Raw genomic sequence first — 25,387 nt, forward strand, 5'->3', positions numbered from 1 at the left:
TCAGGGCTGATACAGAGTTTATTGAATTAAATTTTTCTATTTACAATTGAGATCACATCTACATACTATTTTGCTAGTCTACATGGGTACATTATCTCTAATGAGTTTAAGACTGATGATGAATGGGTTCAATCACACAAACTCACACATTCACACTAATTGCTTTAAAACAGTAGTGCATACGTTATAGTCCTATGAAGCCAGCTTTGATTAAAAACCACTAGTTTCAAAGATCAGTCTCTGATTTTGAAGATGAACAAAGACATACACCGTATGATTCTAAAATCTATGTTAGCCATTTTGTACAACTGCTATGTTATTGTACTACAGTATATATTCTTTAAAAGGACACTGATGAGGGGTACCAGACAGCTGGCTTCCTCCCTCTCACCCCCACACCTTTGGCCAAGAGTTCTCACTGTGAAGACGAAAAGGGCCCAGCGCTGCAACACTGTCCCACTCCCCAGAGGCGACAGAAGCAGGCCCGCACCCTCCTTTACTTCCACCACGCTACCGAACTTGTAAATGGTCTGAGACTAAGGGCATGGAGAGTCAGCGAGAACAAGGGTAAGAAAGCCACAGGTGGGTAGGTAAGCGGGTGGGTACAGAAATGCCAAGCTGCTGTCCAACACCAGTATACTTGTGCTTTGACTAGATGAACTCAGGGGCCAACTGCCACAGGCCTGCTCGATTCACCTCCCAAATCAGAACAAGGATACTAAAAATCGGCTCAGACTCGTGCCGTCTGCTATGCGTAGGTTCCACCCGTGATGAGGAGCTCATAGGCAGGGTCTCTACTCCGTCTGCACAACACGATACACGCACATAGCATGCCCAGCAGCTGCAGGAAGAAAACAATATGAAATGCCTAACAACCACTTGGCAAATGTCTGTTTATTGGCAATAAAGTGATGTCAAGTTTTAATGACCCCAAATTGTCAAAAAAACAATGAAAGAGGAAATTTCTTATGACCACGTAATATTTAACGGGCGTGGCTAAGTGCTAAGCTTAGTCAGCTTCCCTGCTTCCTATCCAGCAACTCTGAAGCTGCACAAGGCCAGGCTCTTTTCACTGAGATTCCCACTAAGAACACACGCTGTGCTCCCAAAGCAGCTTCTCTGCTGCTGGCCTGAGTCTGTGCACAGGAGCCTCCTGAGCACTTGAACACAGCTGTGCCCCGAGAAGCTGCATTTTAGACTCTTACTTCAGTGCAACATGTGGCTGTGGCTCCCCTGCAGGACAGCACCAGCCTAGAGAAACCTGTTTGATGGCTTCTTTTTGGCATCTGGACTTGGGGGAGAGAGGCTTCATCAACAACCCACCGAAAACCATTATGGTAGAAAGCCAGTCCCAGTGCCAAAAATGTATTTTGAAGGCTTCTGTTTATTTACTACTTCTGATTCTGTGACATTATTGACATGTTGCTTGTCAAGGGCCATTAGGCCTTCGTAATTTCCCTTTTGGTTAAGTTCTTCTGGAGCAGCATACTGAAACAGAGACAGGTTACATTACTAAACTGTAATATTAAAGGAAGTCATTCCAGCTGGGCAGTGGTGTACACCTTTAATCCCAGGACTTGGGAGACAGAGACGGTGGATCTCTGAGTTCAAAGCCGGCCAAGTCTACAGAGTGAATAAGACAGCCAGAGCTACACAGAGAAACCTTGTCTCAAACCTCTCCCCCTCCCCAAAAAAAGGTTCTAAAATTCATGACCCAATTTCTCACAAAATACAAATAGTAACCAATGTTACTTTGCTGATTCAAGTCCTCACAGACAGTGAAGGGCTTACGTTAATGGATTTTAAAAGGTAAGGGTCTCTGTACACACGGGTACTCTAAGGTTAGCAAATGTACCTGGGTCTATAAAGTCAGAAGTATGAGACACAGAGAATATGGTTGTCCCTGGTCTGAACTCTCCATGTTTAGAGCCACATGCTGATTCTGCCTTCCATCAGCCGCCATTTACCCGTTCAGGCTGGGAGGCGGCTGTTCAGATCCATCAGCACCTTCCCATTAATATTTATCAAGGAGCTGCTGGTCTACAGCATCGTACACACTCTGGAAGCAGAAACTGTTGAACGTTTGCTAAATATCTCTAATTCTAGATGCATTTAGTATCAAATTCTTAGAGAAATATATTTCTGTTCATTACACATCAAAGCATTCTTAGGACAGCTATAAAATCAAACACACTTACATTTTCAGGCAATGTTAAACTAGCAATTAAAGACTAAACTCAAGAATCACTGACCTGCTAGGAGGGGAAAAAAATCTCCCCCCCATCCCCCCCATCTCACTTTTGTCTCAGCGGGTAACTTCTGCTGAGGAGGTCTGAATAGAACGGAGTCTGACATACATTTTCTTTCTTTCCTCTTTATTTCACTGAAGTCAACTTGTGCTGACTTTAAAGCGACTTAAAAGGCGTAACAAAACTCTATTGACTGGAAATGAGTCCATTTAACAACAGTAAACTCTACCCAGAAACAACCTACGCTCATCATTAAGTGTTACAGAACCACTTCCAACACTCTGCTATACTAACATTACATTAATTACTGAAAATTCACAACAACAGACTTGGAAATATTACAGGAATATTATAGCGTTAATATTATATCTTTTAATGAAAATGTCCCCTTGTACTACTCAAGTCATGGGAAGCAATCTTTACCTAGGCCAAATATAACACCAAATATAAAATGTTTAAAAAAAATGCTTACTATACTAAGACAACTGATAAGCTAAAAAACTAACTGCCAGCCAGGCGGTGATGGCGCACACCTTTAATCCCAGCACTCGGGAGGCAGAGGCAGGTGGATCTCTGTGAGTTCAAGGCCGGGCTGGTCTACAGAGTGAGTTCCAGGACAGCCAGGACTACACAGAGAAACAAAATCCAAAAAATAAAACTACCAAGAAAGATGTTCTATGTAGGTGGGGGTGAGGGAAGTAGGTATTCTCTCACAAAATTAAAAATCTTTTGTACTGGAAGCACTCTTTTCTGAGAACGATTGCTAAGTACCTACCAATTTTCATCACATATCTTTAACTCTTCAGTTTCACAGCATTCACTTTGCTATAGATAGACCGTGACACACAAAACAGAGAACCACTACTTGCATTTTAATAGGATGTACAGAGTGCCTATTAACATCAATTAAAGTATTCCCCTAAAATGGGGCAGTACACAGCCATGGAACAAGATAGATCTACATCCAAGAGATACCCATCTGTGTGTGATTCTCTCTGTACTTCATTCTGAACTGATGAGTATTACAAACAGAGGCCTGTTTATTAGTAGGTATGTGGTGGGCAGGACAGCAGTACTGAAATCACTTGGTTTTTGATTGTTTTAATATATTGGTACTGGAGAGCTGGCTCAACAATTAAGAGCACTTACTGCTCGTGCAGAGGAAATGAGTTGGGCTCTAGCAGGGGACCCAGCATGCCATATGGTGGCCCACAACCATCTGTAACCCAGTGTGAGGGGATCCAACAAGCACAGACATGAAGGCATGCAAACCATTCATACACTAAAGTAAATACATCTTTTTTGTTTTGCCTGCATGTATGTGAACCACATGTATGCCTGGTGCCCACTAAGGTCAGAAGAGGGTGTCTGATCTCTGGGACTGGATTTTGGATGGTTGTGAGCCAGCTTATGGGTACTGGAGGGAACTGGGTTCCAAGGCAAGAGCAGCAAGTGTTCTTAACCCTGAGCCCTCTTCTCCAGCCCTTGATAGCTTGACTGTGGTGGTAGACATAGACGACACCTTCTCAGGTTATACAACTATGCAGAACTAACTAAACACACATGAGGACTCTAGATGAGATTAGAGACTATCAGTGCTAATTCCCTGGTTGTGGTACATTTTAGCTCTGCAAGCTGTTAACATGGAAGGCGGGCAAAGCAAAGTATTTCACTAAATTATTTCTTAAAGGTGGAATCTACAATTACCTCAAAACAAAAAACAAGGGCCAAAGCTACATCCTGTAAGCTTCTAAATTCCCCCAAATATTGAGTGCTTGTCCAGTAGAAGAGTTCATGGAAAGAGAAGTGAGTTGCCTCTAAAAAAGGCTCAAGAGGCCTGGAGAGATGATTCGGCAGTTAAAGCTTTTGCCATGCAGAGCAAGACCAAAGCTCGGATCCCCAGATCCCATATAAATGGCAGGAGACCTGGCAGCCTGGAACCGGGCTTAGGAGGCAGAAATGGAGTCCTCCGAGCAGGCTGGCTAATAAAGCAGAGGTGTGCATGCACACATGCACACAGAAAGGAGAGGGATGGGGAGGGTTCAAGTACTGGGGTCAAGACCGAGACTTACCTTTGTCAATTAGAGGTAGTGTTTAATTACAATTTTATTTTGTGTGCATGTACGGGATGGGGGCACATGTGGAGGTCACAGTACAAGCTGCAAGAGCTGGTTCTCTCCCATCACGTGCGTCCTAGGGCTCAAACTCAGGCCGTTAGTCTTGATGGCAAGCATCTTGACCACCTGGGTCCTCTGAAAAGCAGCCAGTGCTCTTTCACCACCGAGTCATTTTTCCAGTCCCCATCCTCCCCATCGAACCCCTCAAATTCGGGCCCCCATGCTCGGCGGCAAGCGCTTTCCCAGCTAAGCCATTCCCCTAGCCTTAAGAGCATAATCACTGGAAGAAACTGGAAATCTATCTTCTCAATGCTGTCTGCTCAGCACAATCCCTCAAGATCTTAATGAATCAAAACCTTGATTTGTACTATTATTAGAACTTTATATACAAAATTCCTAGTTGATCATTTGTCATTTGCAAAGAAATGTAACATCATGCTGATTAATAATCTGACAAGGGATACAAGAAAAATGTTAAACTTCTCTTGCTTATATTAAAAATCCTATTATAATAATTAGCTAGGGTTTTCTTTTCAGGGTTCTCTTTGATCCTACACAAAGTTGGGTAATTTAACTAGGCTGGAGCAAGGGTTAGTAAATGTTTTCTCAAAGGGACACACAGTAAATATTTAGGGTTTCTGAACCAAGAAACAAACCAGGTTTCGGCTGCATCCACTCAACTGTGCCATTTTTCTCTCTGTAGTCTACCTACCTAGAGTGCCAATTAGTCAGGGTTCAGAAGAAGAATTATGTATCTGATCTGAAAAGCCCAATTCTTTGATTTATGACTGGAAACAGAATACAAACGGAACTGGAGTCCAGGCTGCACTACTGTGTGATGGCTATAATATCCTCGCTCTTCCTAGTTTGTGTGGCAAAACAAAGGGAAAAAAATTGGAGTCTTTAAGCATTTCATGTCATGTTACAGGTATGAAAGCTATTGAGTTGGGGCTGGAGAGATGGCTCAGTGGTTAAGAGCACTGGCTGTTCTTCCAGAGGTCTTGAATCCAATTCCCAGCAACCACATGGTGGCTCACAACTATCTATAATAGGATCTGATGCCCTCTTCTGGCATAAAGGCACACATGTAGACAGAGCACTCAAACATAAAATAATCGTAAAAAAAAAAATTATTGAGTCACCTGTCATCACAGTTTTCCACACTCAGGACAACAATGTGCACCACAATTTGAATACCAAAACCTCAGAACATTTACAGGCACTCTTAAAATACATTCAGGGAAATCTATTATTTTGCTTGGACCAAAGTTTTTTCATTTTCCAATACTAGGTTTTAAATCTGTGAAAGCTCAGAATTCCTGACTTAGCCTTGCTAATCTAAAAAGATCAATCAAAATACAAAAACAAAAACAAAATCATGTCTTTACAAGCTACTACTTAAGTCAGGGCACGGCTATCTATCGAGACACTTTTCATCAGTCTTTGTACACACAGCTGTGCACTTCCTGAGCCACCACCACTACAATCCCAGAGCCTTTTCTGCATTCGAATAGGTACAGCTTTGTCATCACAGTTACCAAGGATGCACAGGCCAGAACTCTACTTGAGAAGAAGACTGCTCTATTTCACTGGTTTTAGCTAAATGAATGGGTTTGCATACATAATCAAAATATGGAATACATGCCTGCTGATCACCAGATTACTGCTATGCTAAGCCGCAAAGTAAATGCTCAGGATGGCAGAGACCATAGCAAATATGGAGCTAGGCTTTTTAATGAATCATTTCATTGCTGTTTGAATACCAGCAAAATAAACAATCCCCCTTTGCCATTGTAAAGGCACTTTCCAGTAAATACAATAGCATATGCAAACAACTTACATTTAAAGTAGCAATTATGTTGCCTTTAATAGAACAATTAAAAGGTGTCTTAAAGCCGGCAGGGGTGGCCCATGCATTTAGTCCCAGCACTCGGGAGGCAGAGGCAAGCGGATCTCTGTGAGTTTGAGGCCAGCCTGGTCTACAGAGCGAGGTCCAGGACAGGCGCCAAAGCTATACAGGAGAAACTCTGTCTCCGAAAAACAAACAAACAAACAAACAAACAAACAAAATAGGTGTCTTAAAAAGATATTTGAAGCTAGAAACCTATTTCAAAACCTAAAAGCTTTTAAAAGATGCTCAAGGAGGCAGAGCCAGGCAAATCTCTATGAGTTCGAGGCCAGCCTGGTCTACAGAGCAAGATCCAGGACAGGCACCAAAACTACACAGAGAAACCCTGTCTCTGAAAAACAAACAAACAAACTAGATCTGACAGGAAAGCTTTCCAAATAGCTGGCTATTCTCAATTACACTACAAAATGTTAACCCAACAGAACTTGTAACATATACTGTATAAACCTGAGAACCTAGGAATGTGGACAGCTATGCGGCATGCAAAGTGCTTATCCTTCTAACTTAATAGTTTTCCTATGGGGCTAAGAGATGAGGGTGTATGGTTGATGGAAGGCAATTAAGTGATGAAGCAATGACCAGATAATTTCACCAACTTGACTACAAAGACTGTTTTCACTGACCGTGTGGGAAAAGCAGGCTCCCTTAGCTACCAACAAGGGCACGACATACCTCTGTATGTGCCAAGTGACGTCAAGGGCTTCTAGTTCCCATAGTAGTCTATAACAACTAAGTCCACATACAGAAAAGGCTAGAGCCTCAATTCTTCCTGGGAGATCTTTTCTATAGAGCAACCAAACTGTTCCTTTTAGAAGGGATTAGTATTAAAGGTCTTGATATATAGATATGCATATGTGGATGTGTCTGTGTGTGTGTCTGTATACAGACAGGCACTCACCTGGCACACATGGGATCCTAGGTTTAATTTCCAGTACAGCAAAGTAAATAAATTTAAAAAGTAAAAACAAAACAAAAAAAACAAAACTCAAGAACAGAAAAACAAGGAATAGGAAGTGTAACAGTATATGAAAAGAATGAAGCAGAAGCTTTCCTTTTCCAAACTGAAATATAGCAGTATTTTAAAAACATCGGTGGAGCCGGGCGGTGGTGGCACAGGCCTTTAATCCAAGCACTTGGGAGGCAGAGGCAGGCCGATCTCTTGAGTTTGAGGCCCGCCTGGGCTATAGAGTAAGTTCCAGGAAAGGCACAACGCTACACAGAGAAACCCTGCCTCGAAAAACAAACAAACAAAAAAACCATCGGTGGAGTTCTATCAAAAGATCCTCCAGGAACATCCCGTGACATGTATGTTTTCTGAATGATGCCCTCACTAATCAATAGAGGAAAAGAAGGCAAGGAGTCTCCTCAACATAATCCCTCTTCATAAAGATCACTGATTTCTTTAAACCATTCTGGGTCTAGGTCCAGAGACCAGATTTTGGAAACTGGTGGCTGGTATGGGAATCACTTCTAAGCTACCCATAGCCACGAAGACTCACTCTGCTCAGTAACTGACACCATTAGGGCTGATGACACGGGAGGACAAACTACCTCTGCTAACAGCTCCTTAGCTAGCCCTGCTCACCTGGATGGCTGCAAAGGCCAGTGCTGCCCAGATAACATGCATCAGGATCTCTTGTAGCTTCTTCACAACCAGAGCCTCACATCCCTGTAACACACAGCCTCGTTAGACCTGCTTCTAAAGAGAAAGCTGCAGACACAAATTCCTACTCAGTGGCAGCAATGGAAATGAAAATGAATAATGATCAGCGCAACTATAATGCACAATTCAAACAAAATACAATGCATTAAAATATTTATAGTGAAACAAAATGCCATTACAGTCAAGTGAATAGCCTGAAAAGAAGCCCAGGGCAGTGACTGTAGTGGAAACAGTTCAAACTCACCTCGGCATAGAGGTCGGAGGGGTTGGCCAGGCTGCCATTGCAGCTTTTGGCAGTCTCTCTGCAGCAGCTAAGAGGAACACTCTGGTTTTTGGTTTCTTTGAACCAATCTGTATTTTCCCAGTCTGAATAGTTATGAATTCCACAACAGTGCAACTGGATGAGAGAGAGATTCCTTAGGTAAGGCAGCTGTCTGTGTTGAGCTCCGTGCACTATTGAACAAGCTACTCCAGATCAGTGATCTCAGCAGAGCTTTCTACAGTGAACACCACACTACATCTTTCCAGTCCAATATGGAGCCACCAGCTACAGGAGGATGAACTGAACACTTAAATTAGGTTAGTGTGACTGAAGAACTGCGTTTTCAATCTCAATTTAAATATGGCTGAGTTTTAATTGTGTGTGTGCATGTGCGTGTGTGCGTGTGTGCGTGTGTGTGTGTGTGTGTGTGTGTGTGTGTGTGTGTGTGTGTGTGTGTGTGTGTATGGGCATGCAAGTGCAGGTAACTATGGAAGCCAGGTGTCAGATGCCCCGAGACTGGAGTTACAGGTGGTTGGAAGCTGTTCCCGTGGGTGTAGGGAACCAAACTCGGGTTCGCTGCCAAACAGGACATGTTCCTAACCACTGACCCGTCTCTCAGTCTGCAAATACTCATACCTCACATGTTAAAATATACAGCTCTGAGTTAAATATCATTTCCAATGGCAAAATGCTTAAGTTTTATTTGAAATGTCTGTGACTTAATTTAAGAAAATAAAGCAAAAACATGTATATATCATAGCTGAAACAAGACTGGCAAAAAGCATTCAACTTGGAGGCAGGCTTGCAGGAACACGCTCTCTTACAGCTGTGGAGGGTCACACAGCCCACACACACAGAAAGAGAAGAGCTAGTTCCTGTGGACTCAGGCATGAACAACTTTCCAGGAAGCTCACCTGTCTCTGTACATAGTCAATAGCACGGCTGGCCGCATCGGAGTTGGTCCCATTGTAGGTCTTATACACTTTCTGAATGCTTCGATCAACCTCATTCTCCACCTGAATCAAAAGGAAAGACTCCATCCCTCAAAAATACTGCTCAAAGTAACATCAGTCAAGGTTACAGCTAAAATTCCTAAGTAGCATGTTTTCAAGTTGCCAGAGTACTCTGTACATTGACAGAAAGAAAAAGAGACTTCCTGCTCCAGTTAGATTCAAACTAGCAGCAAACAGTTCTGATCTATTAAGTTACACAGGTTAATAGCCTTCAAAGACTATGCAAAAGAGGCTGGCAAAACAAGCCACTCAAAAGGGACAAAGCAACTGTGCATTAGGGAGATGCCCCACATGTGGATACCAAATGTCTATAAAAAATAATAGATAATGTTATTACTCAGCTATATCGAGAACAGAAGTTTTATAAATAAATGCTAATTAACCTTAGGAATTTTAAAGCAGTGGCTTCGCTGAAATAAGCCAAAAGAAAATGCTGACTCTGGTCAAATGAAGCTGTTCTACTTCACCTGAAAAGCTTAAGCCACCTTTCAAAGCACTGTGTGAGTCACAGTGGACAACATACCTTTGCTCTGTACACGTATCCCAAAACCACAACAACAACTTCTGTGACAAAAACCAAGAGCAGGATGAAGACAAACTGTAAGGAAACATCATCAGAAATTTAGAGATTTAAAAAATAGTTGTAAATGTTTTCTTGATAAAAAAAAAAGTATATGGGACAACCTCTAGAAGTTTAAGTCACGTGTTAATTCTGATGCAGTTTTAAGAGCTAAGGCATCTCCATCTACAGAACTTCATCCTCAGTCAAGAAAGAGGACCACATGAAGCAGTGCCCATAGTCTGACACGTGCTGAATGAAGTGGGAACTCACCGTGGCGAGTCCACAGCGACTCTCCCGGATAGTGGCACAGCAGCCGATGAGGCCAATGATGAAGAGCAGGGCTCCTACGGCTATGATCACCACAGCAGGGAAGAGTGTGTACACGTCCTCAAAGAAGTGCTCATAGTCGTCGTAAGTGATGAAGACATAGGCCCCCACGTAGCAGAGGATGCCGGCTGCCCCCTGTGGAAGCAGGTGGAGACATCAGTCTGAGCGCCATCCCTGCGACTCTCCCACCCTCGCTTGGGTTAGTTTTTCCTTAGGTTGTGTCTTGTGTATCTCAGCTGACCTTGACTCCTCTATGGAGTCAAGGTCGACCTTGAATTTCTGCTCTTCCTGCCTCCACTTTCAAACATGGGCACCATCACCTCAGTGTAGGTGGTGCTGCAGACCTAAGCCAGGGCTTTGCTCATGTTATACCCTCTACCAGCTGAGGCGTCTTCCCCAAGAGGCTATAATTAAATGAGATTCCCCATCACTCTTAAATCAGTAAAGCTAAAACATCCCTGATTCATTATTAAAAACGCTTTTGTTGTTGGTTTTTGAGACAGGGTTTCTCTGTGTTGCTCTAGCTCTCCTGGAACTCACTCTAGAGACCAAGCTGGCCTTGAAACTCAGACCCACCTGCTGGGATTAAAGGCTTGAGCTACCACCCCTGGCAAAATTCTTTACTAAATAAAATTGCAAAGTTTCTAAACCTTACCTATTTTTCAGTAGAAAAAACATAACTTGAATAAATAACAATAACAAGAATTTACTTTAGCTGTATTCTACAAGTAGAGAAATGATACAAGGGACAGAGTTAGGACTTGAGTCTAGGCAAAGTAACTCCAAAAAAAAAATATCTGTTTAGCCTTCTTAGAAAAATATTAGTACACATGAAACCCCAAATATGCTGTCCTAGAGACTAAGACGGTGAAGCGAAGAGGTCAGGCTCAGGCACACTGCAGACCTGTCTCCATCTACCTGTTCTTTAGAAACACGCTCCTCAAACTCCTGTGTGAGTAAAAGCACTGCACGTTCTGACTCAGGAGTCTCAAGTGGGTTTGAACTTCGACGTTTCTAACAGGTTCCCACCAACGCGGAGGCTGTGGTTTGGGGGCCACACTTGGAGTCCCAGGTGCTGGAACACTTAGGGGAAGGTGAGGACAGGAAGCCTATTCCAGCCCCAGGCTCCTCCTCCAAGGGCAGGACTTCTGTACACTCCATCACCTGTGGTTTGATTACACACCCAGCGCTGTGCTTACTGCTACCTGCACACAACCAGGCACCCACCGCCGAGCCAAGCGAAACTGCTCTAAGGAGCACAAGCTGCAGAGCTGTCACACAAGTGTGATTACCTCGCCTTTGAAAGATTAAACATATACATCTTCAAACTAGCAAACCGCTTCCAAAGTTAACGTTAGAGATTACCAATCAATCCTCTGAAGTCTATTAGGTTTAGTATGTCTGGACACCACAGGTCTATCTTCTTATAATACACCATTACAATCATTGTCAGATCTGGAAAAAGGCGGCTCCAGTAACCTGATTATGTCTCTCTCTCTCTCTCTCTCTCTCTCTCACACACACACACACACACACACACACACACACACACACACACACACACACACACACGCGCGCGCGCGCGCGCGCGTGCCGGGATATTTGTTTAAATGGGAAGAAACTGCAGGCAGGACTCTGGGTATTGCCGAGCCCACCGCCCTACTGTACTCAGCAAACTAGTTTTCATAATTGAATGACTAGACCAATTAAGAATAATAAATGTGAATATGGAGGTTTTTTTAGATCATCTCTCCTCCACTGCTAGCTCTCTTTCCCTCATATTCTCCTCACTCTCATCATGGAGTCCTCAGCTCCAGGTGCCGCCACACTTCCTCATCTCTGCCACCTGTTTACTGCACCCTGACGTCACCTCACTGCAGCATGTGTCTTAACCTGGCTAGCCGGAATCTTGATCCCGGACTCTGTCCCTTAATATGTTCTTCATGAGAGTTACTGTTAAAAAGATGAACGGGGCAAGGCCTAACTTCCGCAAATTTCAATGACTTAAGCTGTTTTGTCTCTGGCTTTACTTTCTGAACACTCCATCACCCTTCATAGATTACAACAACATAAAACTGATATACACACCCCACTTTACACCTCTGCAGCTGTCTTACTAACTCGGATGCAGCTTAGGGATCGCCAGTTCCTCATGGAAACCATTCCTAACTAGTCACTCATCCAGTCGCAAACAGGGCATTTTTAATAATGGCTCAATTGAACCGTATTTCTTACTATACCTCCTGGGTACAGATTGTGCCTGTTTCTTTCAGCCCTGCACCACCACATGTATCAATTCAGAGAGTGCCCAGCACAAGCAAGTACTATCCAAGTTTACAGAGTGAACCTCACCACACCCTCCACCTCTACGGCAAGGACAGTGACTTCAGCTGGCTTGTGTGTGTCTGCTCATCAGTCCAGACAGTGCTGTTTTCAGTTCACTACTCAAACACCATTTGGTAACTAATCCGCTTCCTGGATTCTGATGGCCACCACCTCGAGAATAGAGTGTAAGTCACAGTCAGTAAGCTACCATTAAAACAATGCTACACTGAGAGCTACCAGGCCTGTTGAAATTCACTTGCATATCTGCTTTGGGGGTACATCACTGTGGGATGAGAAAAAATGAGGCTTAACAGTTTGAAAGTATGTGGACTCTGTAACAATGTCTCATTAAAACACTTTCAACTACACGTATGTGTTACATAGTCACAAACATACATAAAAAATAATACAGTTTACTAAAGCAAATAATTCAGTCTTCAAACACAAATTAATCAAATTGTGCCCATAGCTTTCACTAAACAAACTTTATACAAGAACTGTTCCTATAGAGTTATTCCTTAAAAGGCTTGTGGGGAGAGGGTGCAGGTGTGGTGGCCATGCTTTTAAGCCCATCACTCAAGAGGCAGAGCCAGGCAGATTTCTATGAGTTCAAGGATTGCCTGATCTACACAGTAGTTTAAAGCAAGTCAGGACTACAGTGGGTCCCTGCCTCAAAAAGAAGGGGTAGGGGGTTGAGTGGAAATTGTGGCAAATGGATTAAGGAGGTGGCTGGAAAGAAGGCTGTACATACCACTTTCCAAAGGACCTGAGTTCAGTTACTGTCACGCCTCTCCAAAGGTTCCAACATCATCTTCTGGATTCTGCAGGCCCGTGCACTGGTGCACATACATACCCATCCTGCTCTGCTCCCCCAATTAAAAAAGTGTTTTAAAATGAATTCAGCCCTAGAGAGATGCTCAGTGGTTAAGAGCATGCACTGTACTTCCAAAGGACGACGTAAGTTTGGTTCCCAGGATCCATACTGGGCAGCTCAAAACTTCCCATAATGCCTGTTCCTGTCCTGGGTCATCCAGTACCCTCTTCTGGTCTCTACAGACAACCACATCCACATGCCTGTGCACACACGACACAATTAAAAATAAATCCCTGGGCTGGAGAGATGACTCAGCAGTTAAGAGCACTGACTGCTCTTCCAGAGGACCCGGGTTCAATTCCCAGTACCCACATGGCAGCTCACAACTGTCTGTAACTCCAGTTCCAGGGGACCCAACACCCTGACACACACACAGGCAGGAGAAACACCAATGCACATAAAATAAAAATAAACCTTAATAAATAAAATTTAAAAATTAAATCTTTTTTTTTTTACTTTCTATTTTAGTGCACTAACCAACTGTGTCATCAGACCCAGCTAGTAAATGAAGTTTTAGCCTAGATAAATCTGAATCAAAATGTAACAAGAGGATAATACATACTCAAAATATACAGCACAGGGCACTGAGGAACCACTTGCATTTTAGAAATAAAGTGAGTCTTTAGCCTAAAGCGATTTCTATGAGACTCACACTTAGCATGGCTGAGAATGGCCAAGTGCAATGTCTCTTGGGCTGTCCCTCTCTGACCAGAGTGAGGCAGGCATTCATCTGGAACTAGCACAAGAATGTAGGAAAACAAACCCAACTAGATGCAGCCCACCCAACGGAAGGCAAAGCAGTCCATCCCCCTGTAACCGCTTAGCGTCTGAAAGGTGACAGACATTCAGTCCATCTGCAAACCATCCAACAGGCAATGCTCACAGGAGAGCGGAATCTAATAGCCTCCGTTCTTCACCATCAGTAGGAAGTAATGCAACAGACACACCAAGGAGACACTGTATGCACTGCCGGAGGACAGTGTAAACAGAGTGCTCGTCTCTTCTAAACACTGTCTGAAAATACAGAGCAGGTTCATTTCAAACAGAGAAACCGCATCACTTCTAAGAGTCTGCCTTAATGACACCGAATCATCAGAATAAAAAACAAAAATAAAAGATAACCAAACAAGATAAATAGTAATTTGCACGGTCAGTTGTAGGGAGGAGCTTAAGTAGTTCCTACTAGTGATGGGAACTTTGTAGTCACTCTGATTTTTAATGCAGACAGGATATTATTAGAAAAGTTACATACATTTAACAGGTGAGTTTTGTGAAATCCTGTTTGTGGGGAGGTGATGGGATTGGATCAGGACTTTACCAATAAAGCAGCTGCAGAGGAGGGAGGGAGGGAGGAGGGGGCAGCAGCAGGGAGGAGGGAGGAGGGTGCAGCAGCAGGGAGGAGGGAGGAGGGTTCAGCAAGAGGGAGGAGGGTTCAGCAGGAGGGAGGAGGGAGGAGGGTTCAGCAGGAGGGAGGAGGGAGGAGGGGGCAGCAGCAGGGAGGAGGGAGGAGGGGGCAGCAGCAAGCAGGGCAGGGCACTGTGGAGCCTGGAAGCTGCTGATGGGTCACCACTGAGAGAATCTGGGCCTAGAAGGAGGATTTGTGCCAGGACAGTGCACTAAAAATAACTATCCTTTTTACAAAGAAAAGGGAAATTTAGGGGAAAGGCTGAGGTTTTGGGGGGGGAATCATTCTTTTACTTTGTCCATGTTTTAAATTAAGTCACAGAAGTTTAAAACTTTAGGTGTTTTTCTGTTAACTGAACTGTTCCTCTATAAACTGAGCTATTACAAGTTTGAAAAGTGTGACACTAATTCTGTCCGTTTAAACTTTCTTTACATCTACCCAAGTGTGAATGTATTCAAGCAAGAAATTTCATTCTTTAACATTTGCTGTCTTGATGTTCACAAACCAGGGTTGGTGCTTTTTCTTGTTGTTGTTTTGTTGTTGGTGGGGGTTAATTCAACTCTGCGGGGGGGGGGGGGGGGGGGGGGGGGGACGAGCCAATGAAATCCTAAAACCCACAAAACTATTTCTTCTTTGTCATCAAGCACTGCGAGACCTATCTTTGCAAAGTGGCAACTTCAAACTAAACATACCTGTTTAAAACTGCGCGATCGAATTGCTCTGTTGTCCATTTATCTGTGTGGAAACCCAGAGCCCTGGCAATGGAAGCAACCCACAGAACACGTGTATGGAAAGGAGGCAAACAGAACTCACTCTGTGGCGCGGTGATCAGAGACCCAGTGATCATGTCTATAATGGCAAAGTGGATCAATGCGGAAATCGCTCCTTCAGATAGGGAGGCAAGCAGTATCGTCAGGCCCTGGGCTTTGAGGTCAATGGAGTCCAGATAGACCCTGCTCTATACTGATCCACTTTTGCGATTGTAGACATGATCACTGCTCCTTCAGAGTGATTTTTGCCTCAAAGAATCAATTGATAAAGAATAGGGATTGGGGAAGAAGAAATAGTAGGGGAAACTGGTTAAAAGTGCTATGTATGCTAAACATTATAAAAAGCAAAATTCAAAGCTGAGGAGATTCAAAAACAATATATATACATAGTTTAACATTTAATTCTTATTTTAACATTTAATTCTGAGTTTCTTGTGTAGCCATACTAGATTTGTATATACCTCATTATTTTCCTGCAAGGAATTATTGGTAATTCTGTACAATCCGTTTCTGAAAGAAACCTTCCCAAAACTTTACCTTCCTGCCATCAAGACTACCTTAGAAATCATAAAATCTTTCTTTCACTCAGGCTTACTCTGATAAAACAGTTCATGTCACTAAGCAAAATTACTCCTCTACGAAGTCTTAGCTTACATACTTCATTAACTCTTTACACCTTTCCAAAAACAACAATAAAAAGACTATCCCAAAGACCCTCAACCCTCTTTTAGAAATCAAGGCTACTTCTACCCAAGACCTTTTGAAGTTACTAAGATATCATTTTCTACTTGACAAATCGGTCAATAATAAAGTAAAGCAGGATTCACTTTATACCAGAGGGAGTATAGACTAGTACAAAAGTATGCTTTTGGAAAACAATCCACAATACATATCAATTTTAGCATTTACACCTAGTAACACCACTTCTAGTAATGTGCAAGTATACAAGATGGAAACAATGACTTGTACATTTGTCAAAACACCACAAAATGGCAACAGCAAAAGCAAAAACCCAAAGCCTAAGAGGCATGCTTGCATCATAGCCTTGAGACACTGAAAATACAACTTAGTGTGTTTCTAGTACACTAAGGGAAAAACTACATATTTTAGTACAAAAATTTTTATGAAAAAGTTGATATTGTTTGAGTGATGAAATTATGAGAGTTTAGTTGTTTCTAATACGTTTAAGTGTTTTATATATATATATATTTTCACACACCTGCAGAAGTACATTTAAAGTTATGTGTGAAATTAAGACTGTACTGTTTTGTTTTCCAGATTAATTCCTAGATCTGTGTGCCCTTAAATACATAAACTAGCTCTCTTCAATCCCACACTCTAGGTGCCTGTCAACGGCTCCCATTAATCACTATTTTAGGTCTGACTTTGACTCAGCCTTTAGATATTTTCTGTCAGTACACATTCTTTATCATATTACCAAAACAAACACACACACTGTCAAGCCTACTTGGATTGTAGTGTCAAGCTACTTTTGCAATCAATACCACTGACATCACTGCCACTATTCTTAAATATTTTAATCCTTTTAAACTGTTATTCTGTAACATTAAAAAGGTCATGCTCAATTTTACTGTATTTTTACTTTTCATTTGGTCTTTTATACTCATTGTTGATCCAAATAATCCAGTGTACGCCTACCTACCAGCTGAAAGCCCCAAAGTTCAGACAGTAATGAAACTGGAGACAGACTAGTGGCCACAGATAAACAGGCCATTTTCAGACTTGTAGGTTCCAGGGGCCAGCAGCAAATTATGGAGGTTGAACTTGTTTTTTGAGACCCTTTGCTGCCCCATCCCACTCTAATCGTAAAAAGTCAGTTATTACTTTGGGAGTCTGGAGTGCTTAAGTTTTATCATGTTAGCTATGTGTTTAAATCAGCAGCAGCAACAATGTAAAATACATAACGTCAACTATAGTCTTTCTAGATTAAAAATGAATAAACATAAAACCTTCTCATCTACTGACTGTTAAGCTATTTAAAAGAGTGTGAGGGAGGAGAGGAGCAGGAAGAAAAGATTTTTCTCAAGCTAAATATTAACTTTTTTTTTATAAGTTTTTTTTTGTTTGTTTGTTTTTTTTGTTTTTTTTTTTTGTTTTTTCGAGACAGGGTTTCTCTGTGTAGCTTTGCGCCTTTCCTGGAACTCGCTTTGGAGACCAGGCTGGCCTCGAACTCACAGAGATCCGCCTGGCTCTGCCTCCCGAGTGCTGGGATTAAAGGCGTGCGCCACCACCGCCCGGCTAAATATTAACTTTTATTATGAGAAACTGACAATTTATAGTTACGAAATCTGTTAACTATATGTTTAATAACAATTACGACTACATCTCTGAAGAAAAGACCCATCCACAAACATAAATGGGTGTCCACCAGAGATCATGAAACTTGGTTAAGATGCCCTCCCTTCTCCTGTTCGTCGAGCAGTTAAGCAGCAGAAACTACCTTGTGTTTCTGAGGCAGGCAGACCAGCTAGTCCACAACTGCTTACCAACTACACGGGTTCTTACGCTGTACCTGTTAGGTGCCAAGTAAAATTTTATGGAATTTTCTGGAGAAAAACAAAACAAAATTCTCTAACTAGAATCAGATTTTATGACATAAAATTCATCAAAAAACTTCAAAGAACGATAAATAGTCTAAAAGATAAACGTTCTTTTTTGTTTGTTTGTTTTTCACGACAAGGGTTCTCTGCGTGGCCCTGGCTATCCTAGATCTCCCTCTATGAACTCGGAGATCCACCTGCCTCTGCCTCCCAAGTGTTGGAATTAAAGGCATGCACAACCACCACCCAATTCTAAAAGGTAAATATTCTAAAGGAGATTGAAAACTTCGTCCTCAAACTATAGTCAAAGAGCTTTTCTAACGGCTCTAATTCTACCTAAATCAGCAGTTCTCAACCTGTGGGTTGGGATCCCTTTGGGGTTGGCATATCAGATATTTAGAATTTATAACAGTAACAAAATTACAGTTATAAAGTAGCAATAAAATAATAAAATAACACGAGGAACGGTGTTGAAGGGTCACAGCACTAGAAGATTGAGAACCACTGCTCTAAATGATTACTGAAGGCCACAGATGTGACTAAGAATGCACCAGTCAGAAACCTTTTCAGTCAAAAACCAAGAGGAGCTAGGAGGTGGTAGCACATGCCTTTAAGACCAAGACTAGGGAGGCAGAGGCAGGTGGATCTCTGGGGTCAAGGCCAGCCTGGTCTACAGAGTGAGTTCCAGGACAGCCAAGGCTACACAGAAAAACCCTGTCTCAAAAAAAAAAAAAAAAAAAAAAAAAAAACCACAGAAAAATAAATAAATAAATATATTTCCAGTATGCACCACAATTTGCTTCCCAACAAAGCTGAACTTCTGTCCTTAACAAACTACAAAACTATTTTAATAAACAACCTGTTGGCTGAAGAGATGTTACAACAACACAATCTTTTTTAGAACAATCACACAGTCAGGAGAAACACAGGAAACAAAAGCAGATCAGCATATCCTATTTATATTTACCTATGCAGATACAGGACACGTCAGAAAACACAGTGGGGATAGATTTACGGAGGCTTGTGACAAGACTGGAAAACACTTCAATTTCTTTCTCTTTTACATTTTTTATTTTAAGAGTTGTCTATTTTTATTTTACATGTGGGTGTTTTAGCTGCATGTATATCTGTGTACCATGTGTGTGCCTGATGCCCACAGAGGTTAGAAGAGGTCATTAGAGGTCCTAGAACTACAGCTTATAGATGATTGTAAGATAATATGAGGGTGCTAGGAATTGAACCCAGGTCCTCTGCCAGAGCAACAACTGCTCTTAACTGCTGAGCCATCTCTCCAGCCCTTTTCACTCTATGTTCTTAGCCAAGAGCATGAAGCATAACCTGTATGTCCTTATTTGGTAATGTGAACATGCCAAGTAACCCTGGCTTTATGACTTAGCTACTCGTTCATCCTGAATTCCCTCACCTCTTACAATCACCCCCAAACTGGCTTCTTATATTCCACACTGAACTGTACTTCCTTAGACAAGCCTCTGCCAAGCTCAAGCGACCACCAGATCACATCCGCATCACCCTGGCTTAACTTTCAGGTATTTTCCCCATTTGTCTTCTACCACCTATCTTGCTCCACTTGAAAGTTCTGTAACAACTTTTCTGCAATAATAGGTGTGCAGATGTTTGTATTTTCTTAACAAAGCAATTTTCCTTAGTTATATACATTCACACAGAGAAGTACTTTAGAAGTACTCTAGAAACAGGACACATTTTACACAGTTTAACATCTTTACACAGAGGTTATTCCATATGAATAAATTAGGATAGCACAAGTGCTGGACATCCTGGACAGACTTCTCCCTCCTCCACAAGTTGTTCTAGCGATACTTCTCATCACAGATGAAATAAAACAGACACACAAGTTCAGAGTCTACAAGCATGGACAAAGCTTTCTCCTACAGCCTTGCAATGCCTAACATAAATATGTGCAAAGTAAATACCAGTCAGATGGTCTTTATGAGAGGGCAGATAAAATTACTTGTGTAACACAGGACTGGATTAAGTACCTAATAAACCTACCAGAATAAAGGTGTGGTATTAGTAAGTACTGATGAAGGGCTGTGGAGATGGTGCAGGGTTCATGAGGCCCTGATCTCCAGAATCCACGCGGAACTGGAGAAGCCCTGGTGCTCTTGACGAGATCACAGGTTGGATTCCAGGAGCTTGAGGGCTGGCCAGTGCAGCACACGCAAGGGCAAACAACAAAAAGACTGTCTCCAACAAAGCAGAAGACGACTGGCAGCTGAGTTATCCTGACCTCCACACATGGGTGCATGGGATGCAATCATTTGGGCTCACACATGAACTCACACAAAACCAAAAGACCGCTAAACTAAAATTCTTCATTTAAACATGTTTCCGATAAAGTCTCCTGGGTCAAATCAAATGACTTAGTAAATTAAGAATCCAGCCTGACCTTGTTTTATAACATTTTTCAAAATACAGCCTTTTGCCTCAAGCCCACTTAATCTTTAATAAATACTCATGAATCAAGCACTAATGCAGTTATATTTAAAGCTATACTACTGTACAAAAAAAGAAGATTTGGAACTGGAGAGATGGCTCAGCAGTTAAGAACACCGGCTGCTCTCCCAATTCAATTCCCAGCACCCATATTGCAGCTCACAGCTGTCCTTAACTCGGTATCGGACACCCTCTTTTGGCCTCCACAGGCATCAGGAATAAAAGTGTACAAACATACATGCAGGCAAAACAGCCATACATACCTAAGAGACAAATTGTACATCCTTTTCACTTGTCAAAAACTATCATTTAAGGTGTAAACCCCTAATATCCTAGGAATTTGCAGAAGAACAGAATTACAAATTGTACATCCTTTTCACTTGTCAAAAACTATCATTTAAGGTGTAAACCCCTAATATCCTAGGAATTTGCAGAAGAACAGAATTTTAGAAATAGCTATTTCAGGCCAGTGCCACCAAGTGTGACTACCTTTGTTCCACCTATATGGTAGGAGGAACAACTCCTGCAAGTTGTCCTCTGACCTACATACATGCATGCTGTAGCATGTACATACCACACTGGAGATTACGCGCGCGCGCGCGCACACACACACACACACACACACACACACACACACACACATATACAAGTAAGAAGAAAGCAGCTGTCTTTTAAGAGCTACATTGTCCCAAACTACACGAAATCTACATTAATAGTCTGGGCAGTGAGATTATTTAAGGCCTGAGTACTGGCTTGACTATTTCCATATCTCAGCCCACTGGACAGATTGCCAAAGGAAGCAGTGTATCAAGATATATGGTTGTGCCAAAGCAATAAAACTTTTAACACCTACCAAGGACCAGCCAGTACCAACAGTGAGAGGCCGTGCAAGCAAGCTGCCGAAGGCAATCCAAACTTGATAAGCATGGGCTTTATCCGTGAAGAGGACCCTAACTCTTCCAGTTACCCATTTCTAGGCATTGTAGGGAGGGAAGGACCACCTCGGATACCCTCAATATGAACGGAAGAATGTGTTACAATTTCTCAAAATGAAATCTGTTAACAATTTAAAGTACTTCCTCCTTCATGACTTAAACAGATGAGCTAAATAGTACAGCTTAAGTGTGGGTACAGTTTCTAACAGTGTGAAAATTGAAAATCAGTACATTTTAGAGAAAAGAGCCTATCATATGGCTAACAACTGTAGTCCCTGAGCCGCACACCTTTTCCAAATCTCTTCAAGTCACAACTTCCTCCACCACCACCACCACCACAGGCTCCAGCAATGGGACAACCATCTGGGCTTGAACACAGGTCCTGCCACATCTTGGGTGTGCTACCTTAACTCCCTAAGCTTTAATGCCCTCATCTGTAATCCGCACAGCAACACTCCCAGCCAAATCACACTCTTGTAAGTTCTTACCACAATGGCTGGCAAGCAGGAAGCGCTGAACAAATAGTTGCCTACCAGTTAATACTGTCAGATGTGCCTAAATACTGCTGCCTCCAACGCACTACATAGTCTCCCCTATTTTCTCTTAACTTCCTTCTCAAAGCTCACAAAAGTTTTACTATTACTAACTCAGACAAAGGTATACTAAATAAACAATATGATGTTGACCTCAACAAAACTCACTAAGAAGTTCACAACGTAACATTTACAGGAGTGAATATACTGACACAATTTCCAAGGATTCATAAGCAATCACTCAGAATTAAGAATTAACTGGTATTATATGTTATTATATAATAAATTTGTTGATTAAAGAAAATGGCTTCTGTATTTCCAATATTTTCTCACATTAACACATCTAGGCTCTGTGTGTGTGAATGGCCTAGAATTCACCTAATAAATATTCTTCAAAACCAAATAGTTACTTCTATAAACCCACAAGAAATTATTAAAACAAATATCCCTAATAACTGAGGTGGATATTATATCCACCTCAAGCCAGATATAAATATCCATCTTAAGCCAGGTGTGGAGGCCCACGCTAATCCTGGAACTCGGGAGGCAGAGACAGGTGGACCTCTGTGAGCTGGAGGCTAGCCTAGTCTACATAATGAGTTCCAAACAGGTAGAACTACATAGTGAGACCTTGACCCAAAAAAAGTAAAAAAGAGAAAGAAAGAAAAGAAAAGAAAGAAAAAAGAAAACAAAACAAGTTTCTGCCTCTTAAGTATCACATTAGCTACAAAGTGTTTTTCATTTGGGGATCTCTGAAAATACATTTTTCCTTTCAAACAGGCATGTAATTTAAAGTATGAGGAGCATCTGTTCTAAATTGGAAAAGAAATCTCAGGAATCCCAATGCCACACAGGTGATTTCAAGTAGTTCAGTCGGAGTCCGATCACGAGTCTCCTGCACAAATAACCACAGACCTAATGCCTCATTATCCAGAACATCCTTTTTAGCTACCAGCAGTCAGGATATGGAAGGTTTTATTCTTTGTTAGGGATAAGAGGAATAGGAAGACTCTTTCCAGAATCAGTGCGCATATTTTCCGAGATAGGAGCGGAATGGGAATGGAGGGTGGGGGAGATGATACACTAAAGTATGGTCAGTGGAATTGTTCAAAGAATGTTCTGGGTACTGTGGACAGAGAAAACTGCCCAGGACAGGTGTTTATAACAAAGTTGGGGAAAAGGAGGAGTAACTTGAGACCAGTCTGAGGACACGAGGGTCAGTTGGGTCTCAAATCACCAGTAGTGTGCCCATAACAATTTATCAGAAAACATCCAACGCTAGCGTGTGGGTTATACCGCGCTACACTACCAAACTTTCACTTACAATATCAGGGCAAACAGCTTGAACCCTGTTCTACTGTTAAGCTGTTTTGTGTTGATTTTTAAATGAAACAAAAGAGATGTGATGGAAGACACGCTTAAAAAGATTCTTACTGGTGCAAAGTCCAGAAGGGCTCAAGAGGTGGAGAGAGCCAAAAGAACAACAGGTTACTACAAAGTCCCTGGGGAGATAAGAGCCTGCCCACAAGATAGGACGGTTATAAACACTTTCTCTGGGTCGGAGATTACCCCACACTCCGCCCCCCCCCCAAAAAAAAACAACTTTGCTTTAAAAATCTCGGGGCAGCTGAAACACTTAAAATTAAGGCTTTATAATATAACTTCAGGCTACCCATCCCCACCACAGCGATTTTCTTGACCAAAGAAATGCTCTGCTGTCTCAGGCTGAATCCTTTCAGCTTTCTGGGCTGGTTACCAGCCAGCCAACCAACTCGACACAAAGAGCTCTAAGCCGAAATTCCCGGGACTCCACCGGCGTCCCCGCGTAGCTGCTACACGTCTTGGGGACTGTCACCGGCTCTGGGAGGGCTCAGACAAAGACAGTGGAACCCGACTCACTGGGGAGTGTCCCATTTCAGGCCTGGCATCCGGACAGACTCGGCCCCGAGAGCTGAGCGTCCCGCGGGCAGCTCCGGCCCGCGTAACCCTGGCACCGTGCCAGCAGGCCCGAGTCCCCGAAACCTCCGGTCTGCACCGCCTTGACCTCTGTCGGGACCGAGAAGAACCCCTGCAAAGGGCTCCGGGGGCCGCAGGGCCCGGACGACCCCTCCGGCTGGCTCCCGCGCCCGCCCGGTCCACCCGCGCCGCGCAGAGGCCTCCCCTGGCTGGGGCCGCCCGCCAGCTCACCCAGAAGATGAGGTTGAGGAAGACCAGCACGGTCTTGGAGGAGGTGATGCCGCACTGGCCCATGGTGCGGGCGGCCGGCGGAGGCCCGGCTGGGCGAGCGGAGCGGCGCTCAGAGCGAGCAGGCAATGGCGGCGGCGGCGGCGGCGGCGGCTCGGCTGAGAACTGCTGGGCCTGAGCCGCGTTCCCGCAGACCCCCGCGCCGCCGCGCACCGCCCCAGCAAGCACCTCGCGGCTGCGTGCAGCCCGCCGCAAGCCCCCTAGGCCGTTCCCAGGCAACTAAGCCCAGCGTCTGCAGCCGCTCCAGCCAATCATCGCCGCGGAAGCCCAAGTGGCCTCGCCTCTTAAAGGAACCGACGCCTCAGCGCCCTTTCCTCTGGCCTCTGACCGCCCTTGGGTTGCAGATTCCTCTTTTTGGGAAATTCTGGTGGGCCAAACACAACACCTATCCTACTGGGTTACTTTTACTAGAACCAAATGATTCATAGACCACAGAACTCTGTCCTGTTAACTACTCTTTCCTAGAAAGGCCCGTATCACGTGGGGATTTTCGTGACCGCGTGATACCTAAGCAGCACTCCATCTAAGTTGGGGAGAAATGCGGTGGACATCAATACATGTCTATGGAGACTTTAGCATGCCAGAAGCTCTGCTAGCTCTGAGAAGTCACCAGAAAGGAGAAAACGCTGGCTCATTGGCAAGGCAGAAATGTTTGGGCAAGGCAGCCAGCCACCCGTTCAGCTCTATTCCGGGCAGTGCATTTTGGACTGAGATTTGCAATTACAGATACATCTTCATACATGGCGACTTCCATTTCGCTATCTTCTCTCAATCTTCGATGAATCGTAAATAATTAACACCTTTTAGGAAAAAGTTAGGGTGGGGGGGGGGGGTGCGCGCGCGCGCCCGTGTTCACACTCGAACCCACAAGCATCCCACAGCACAGAGGTGAAGGTCAGAAGACAACTTGTGGGAATCAGTTCTCTCCTTCCACCTTGTGGGTCCCTGGTCATCAGGTTTGGTGGCAATGCCTCTGCCTCCGCTGAGCCATCTCCGAAGGCCGCAATTAACACTGAGTGCATATCAGATTCTTTGAACTATTAGGTCATTGATAGCACCACCCCTCCCCCAGCTTTAGATGCCCAGTACCCGTGACTGTCAAACACCTCCCCAGCTTTAGTACCATGACTGTCAGGCTAATTTTACCGGTAGGGAAATTAAGG

The 25,387-nt window shown here is 43.3% G+C and overlaps 1 protein-coding gene across 1 annotated transcript; it reads right to left on the reverse strand.

Annotated features, from left to right (window-relative positions):
• Nucleotides 1-24,400, reverse strand: Tspan3 (tetraspanin 3). Its single transcript, XM_052761154.1, has 7 exons — nt 24,168-24,400; nt 10,046-10,237; nt 9,737-9,811; nt 9,115-9,216; nt 8,183-8,335; nt 7,861-7,944; nt 1-841 (listed from the first exon to the last, which is right to left on the reverse strand). The coding sequence occupies exons 1-7, from the start codon at nt 24,228-24,230 to the stop codon at nt 749-751; spliced, it is 762 nt and encodes a 253-aa protein (XP_052617114.1). The 5' UTR covers nt 24,231-24,400; the 3' UTR covers nt 1-748.
• Between the last annotated feature and the right edge of the window lie 987 nt (nt 24,401-25,387).

Source organism: Peromyscus californicus, unplaced genomic scaffold (assembly GCF_007827085.1).
Source record: "Peromyscus californicus insignis strain IS unplaced genomic scaffold, ASM782708v3 Scaffold_11__1_contigs__length_118956290, whole genome shotgun sequence".
Classification (NCBI taxonomy): Eukaryota; Metazoa; Chordata; class Mammalia; order Rodentia; family Cricetidae; genus Peromyscus; species Peromyscus californicus.

Excerpts from the sequence above, each read along its gene's own strand:
- Tspan3 (XM_052761154.1), bottom strand. The coding sequence starts at position 24,230 with ATGGGCCAGTGCGGCATCACCTCCTCCAAGACCGTGCTGGTCTTCCTC. Across the intron at positions 9,812-10,045 it reads GTCGCTGTGGACTCGCCACG|TTTGTCTTCATCCTGCTCTT; the intron begins GTGAGTTCCCAC and ends GTTTCCTTACAG. Across the intron at positions 7,945-8,182 it reads CCTCCGACCTCTATGCCGAG|GGATGTGAGGCTCTGGTTGT; the intron begins GTGAGTTTGAAC and ends TGTGTGTTACAG.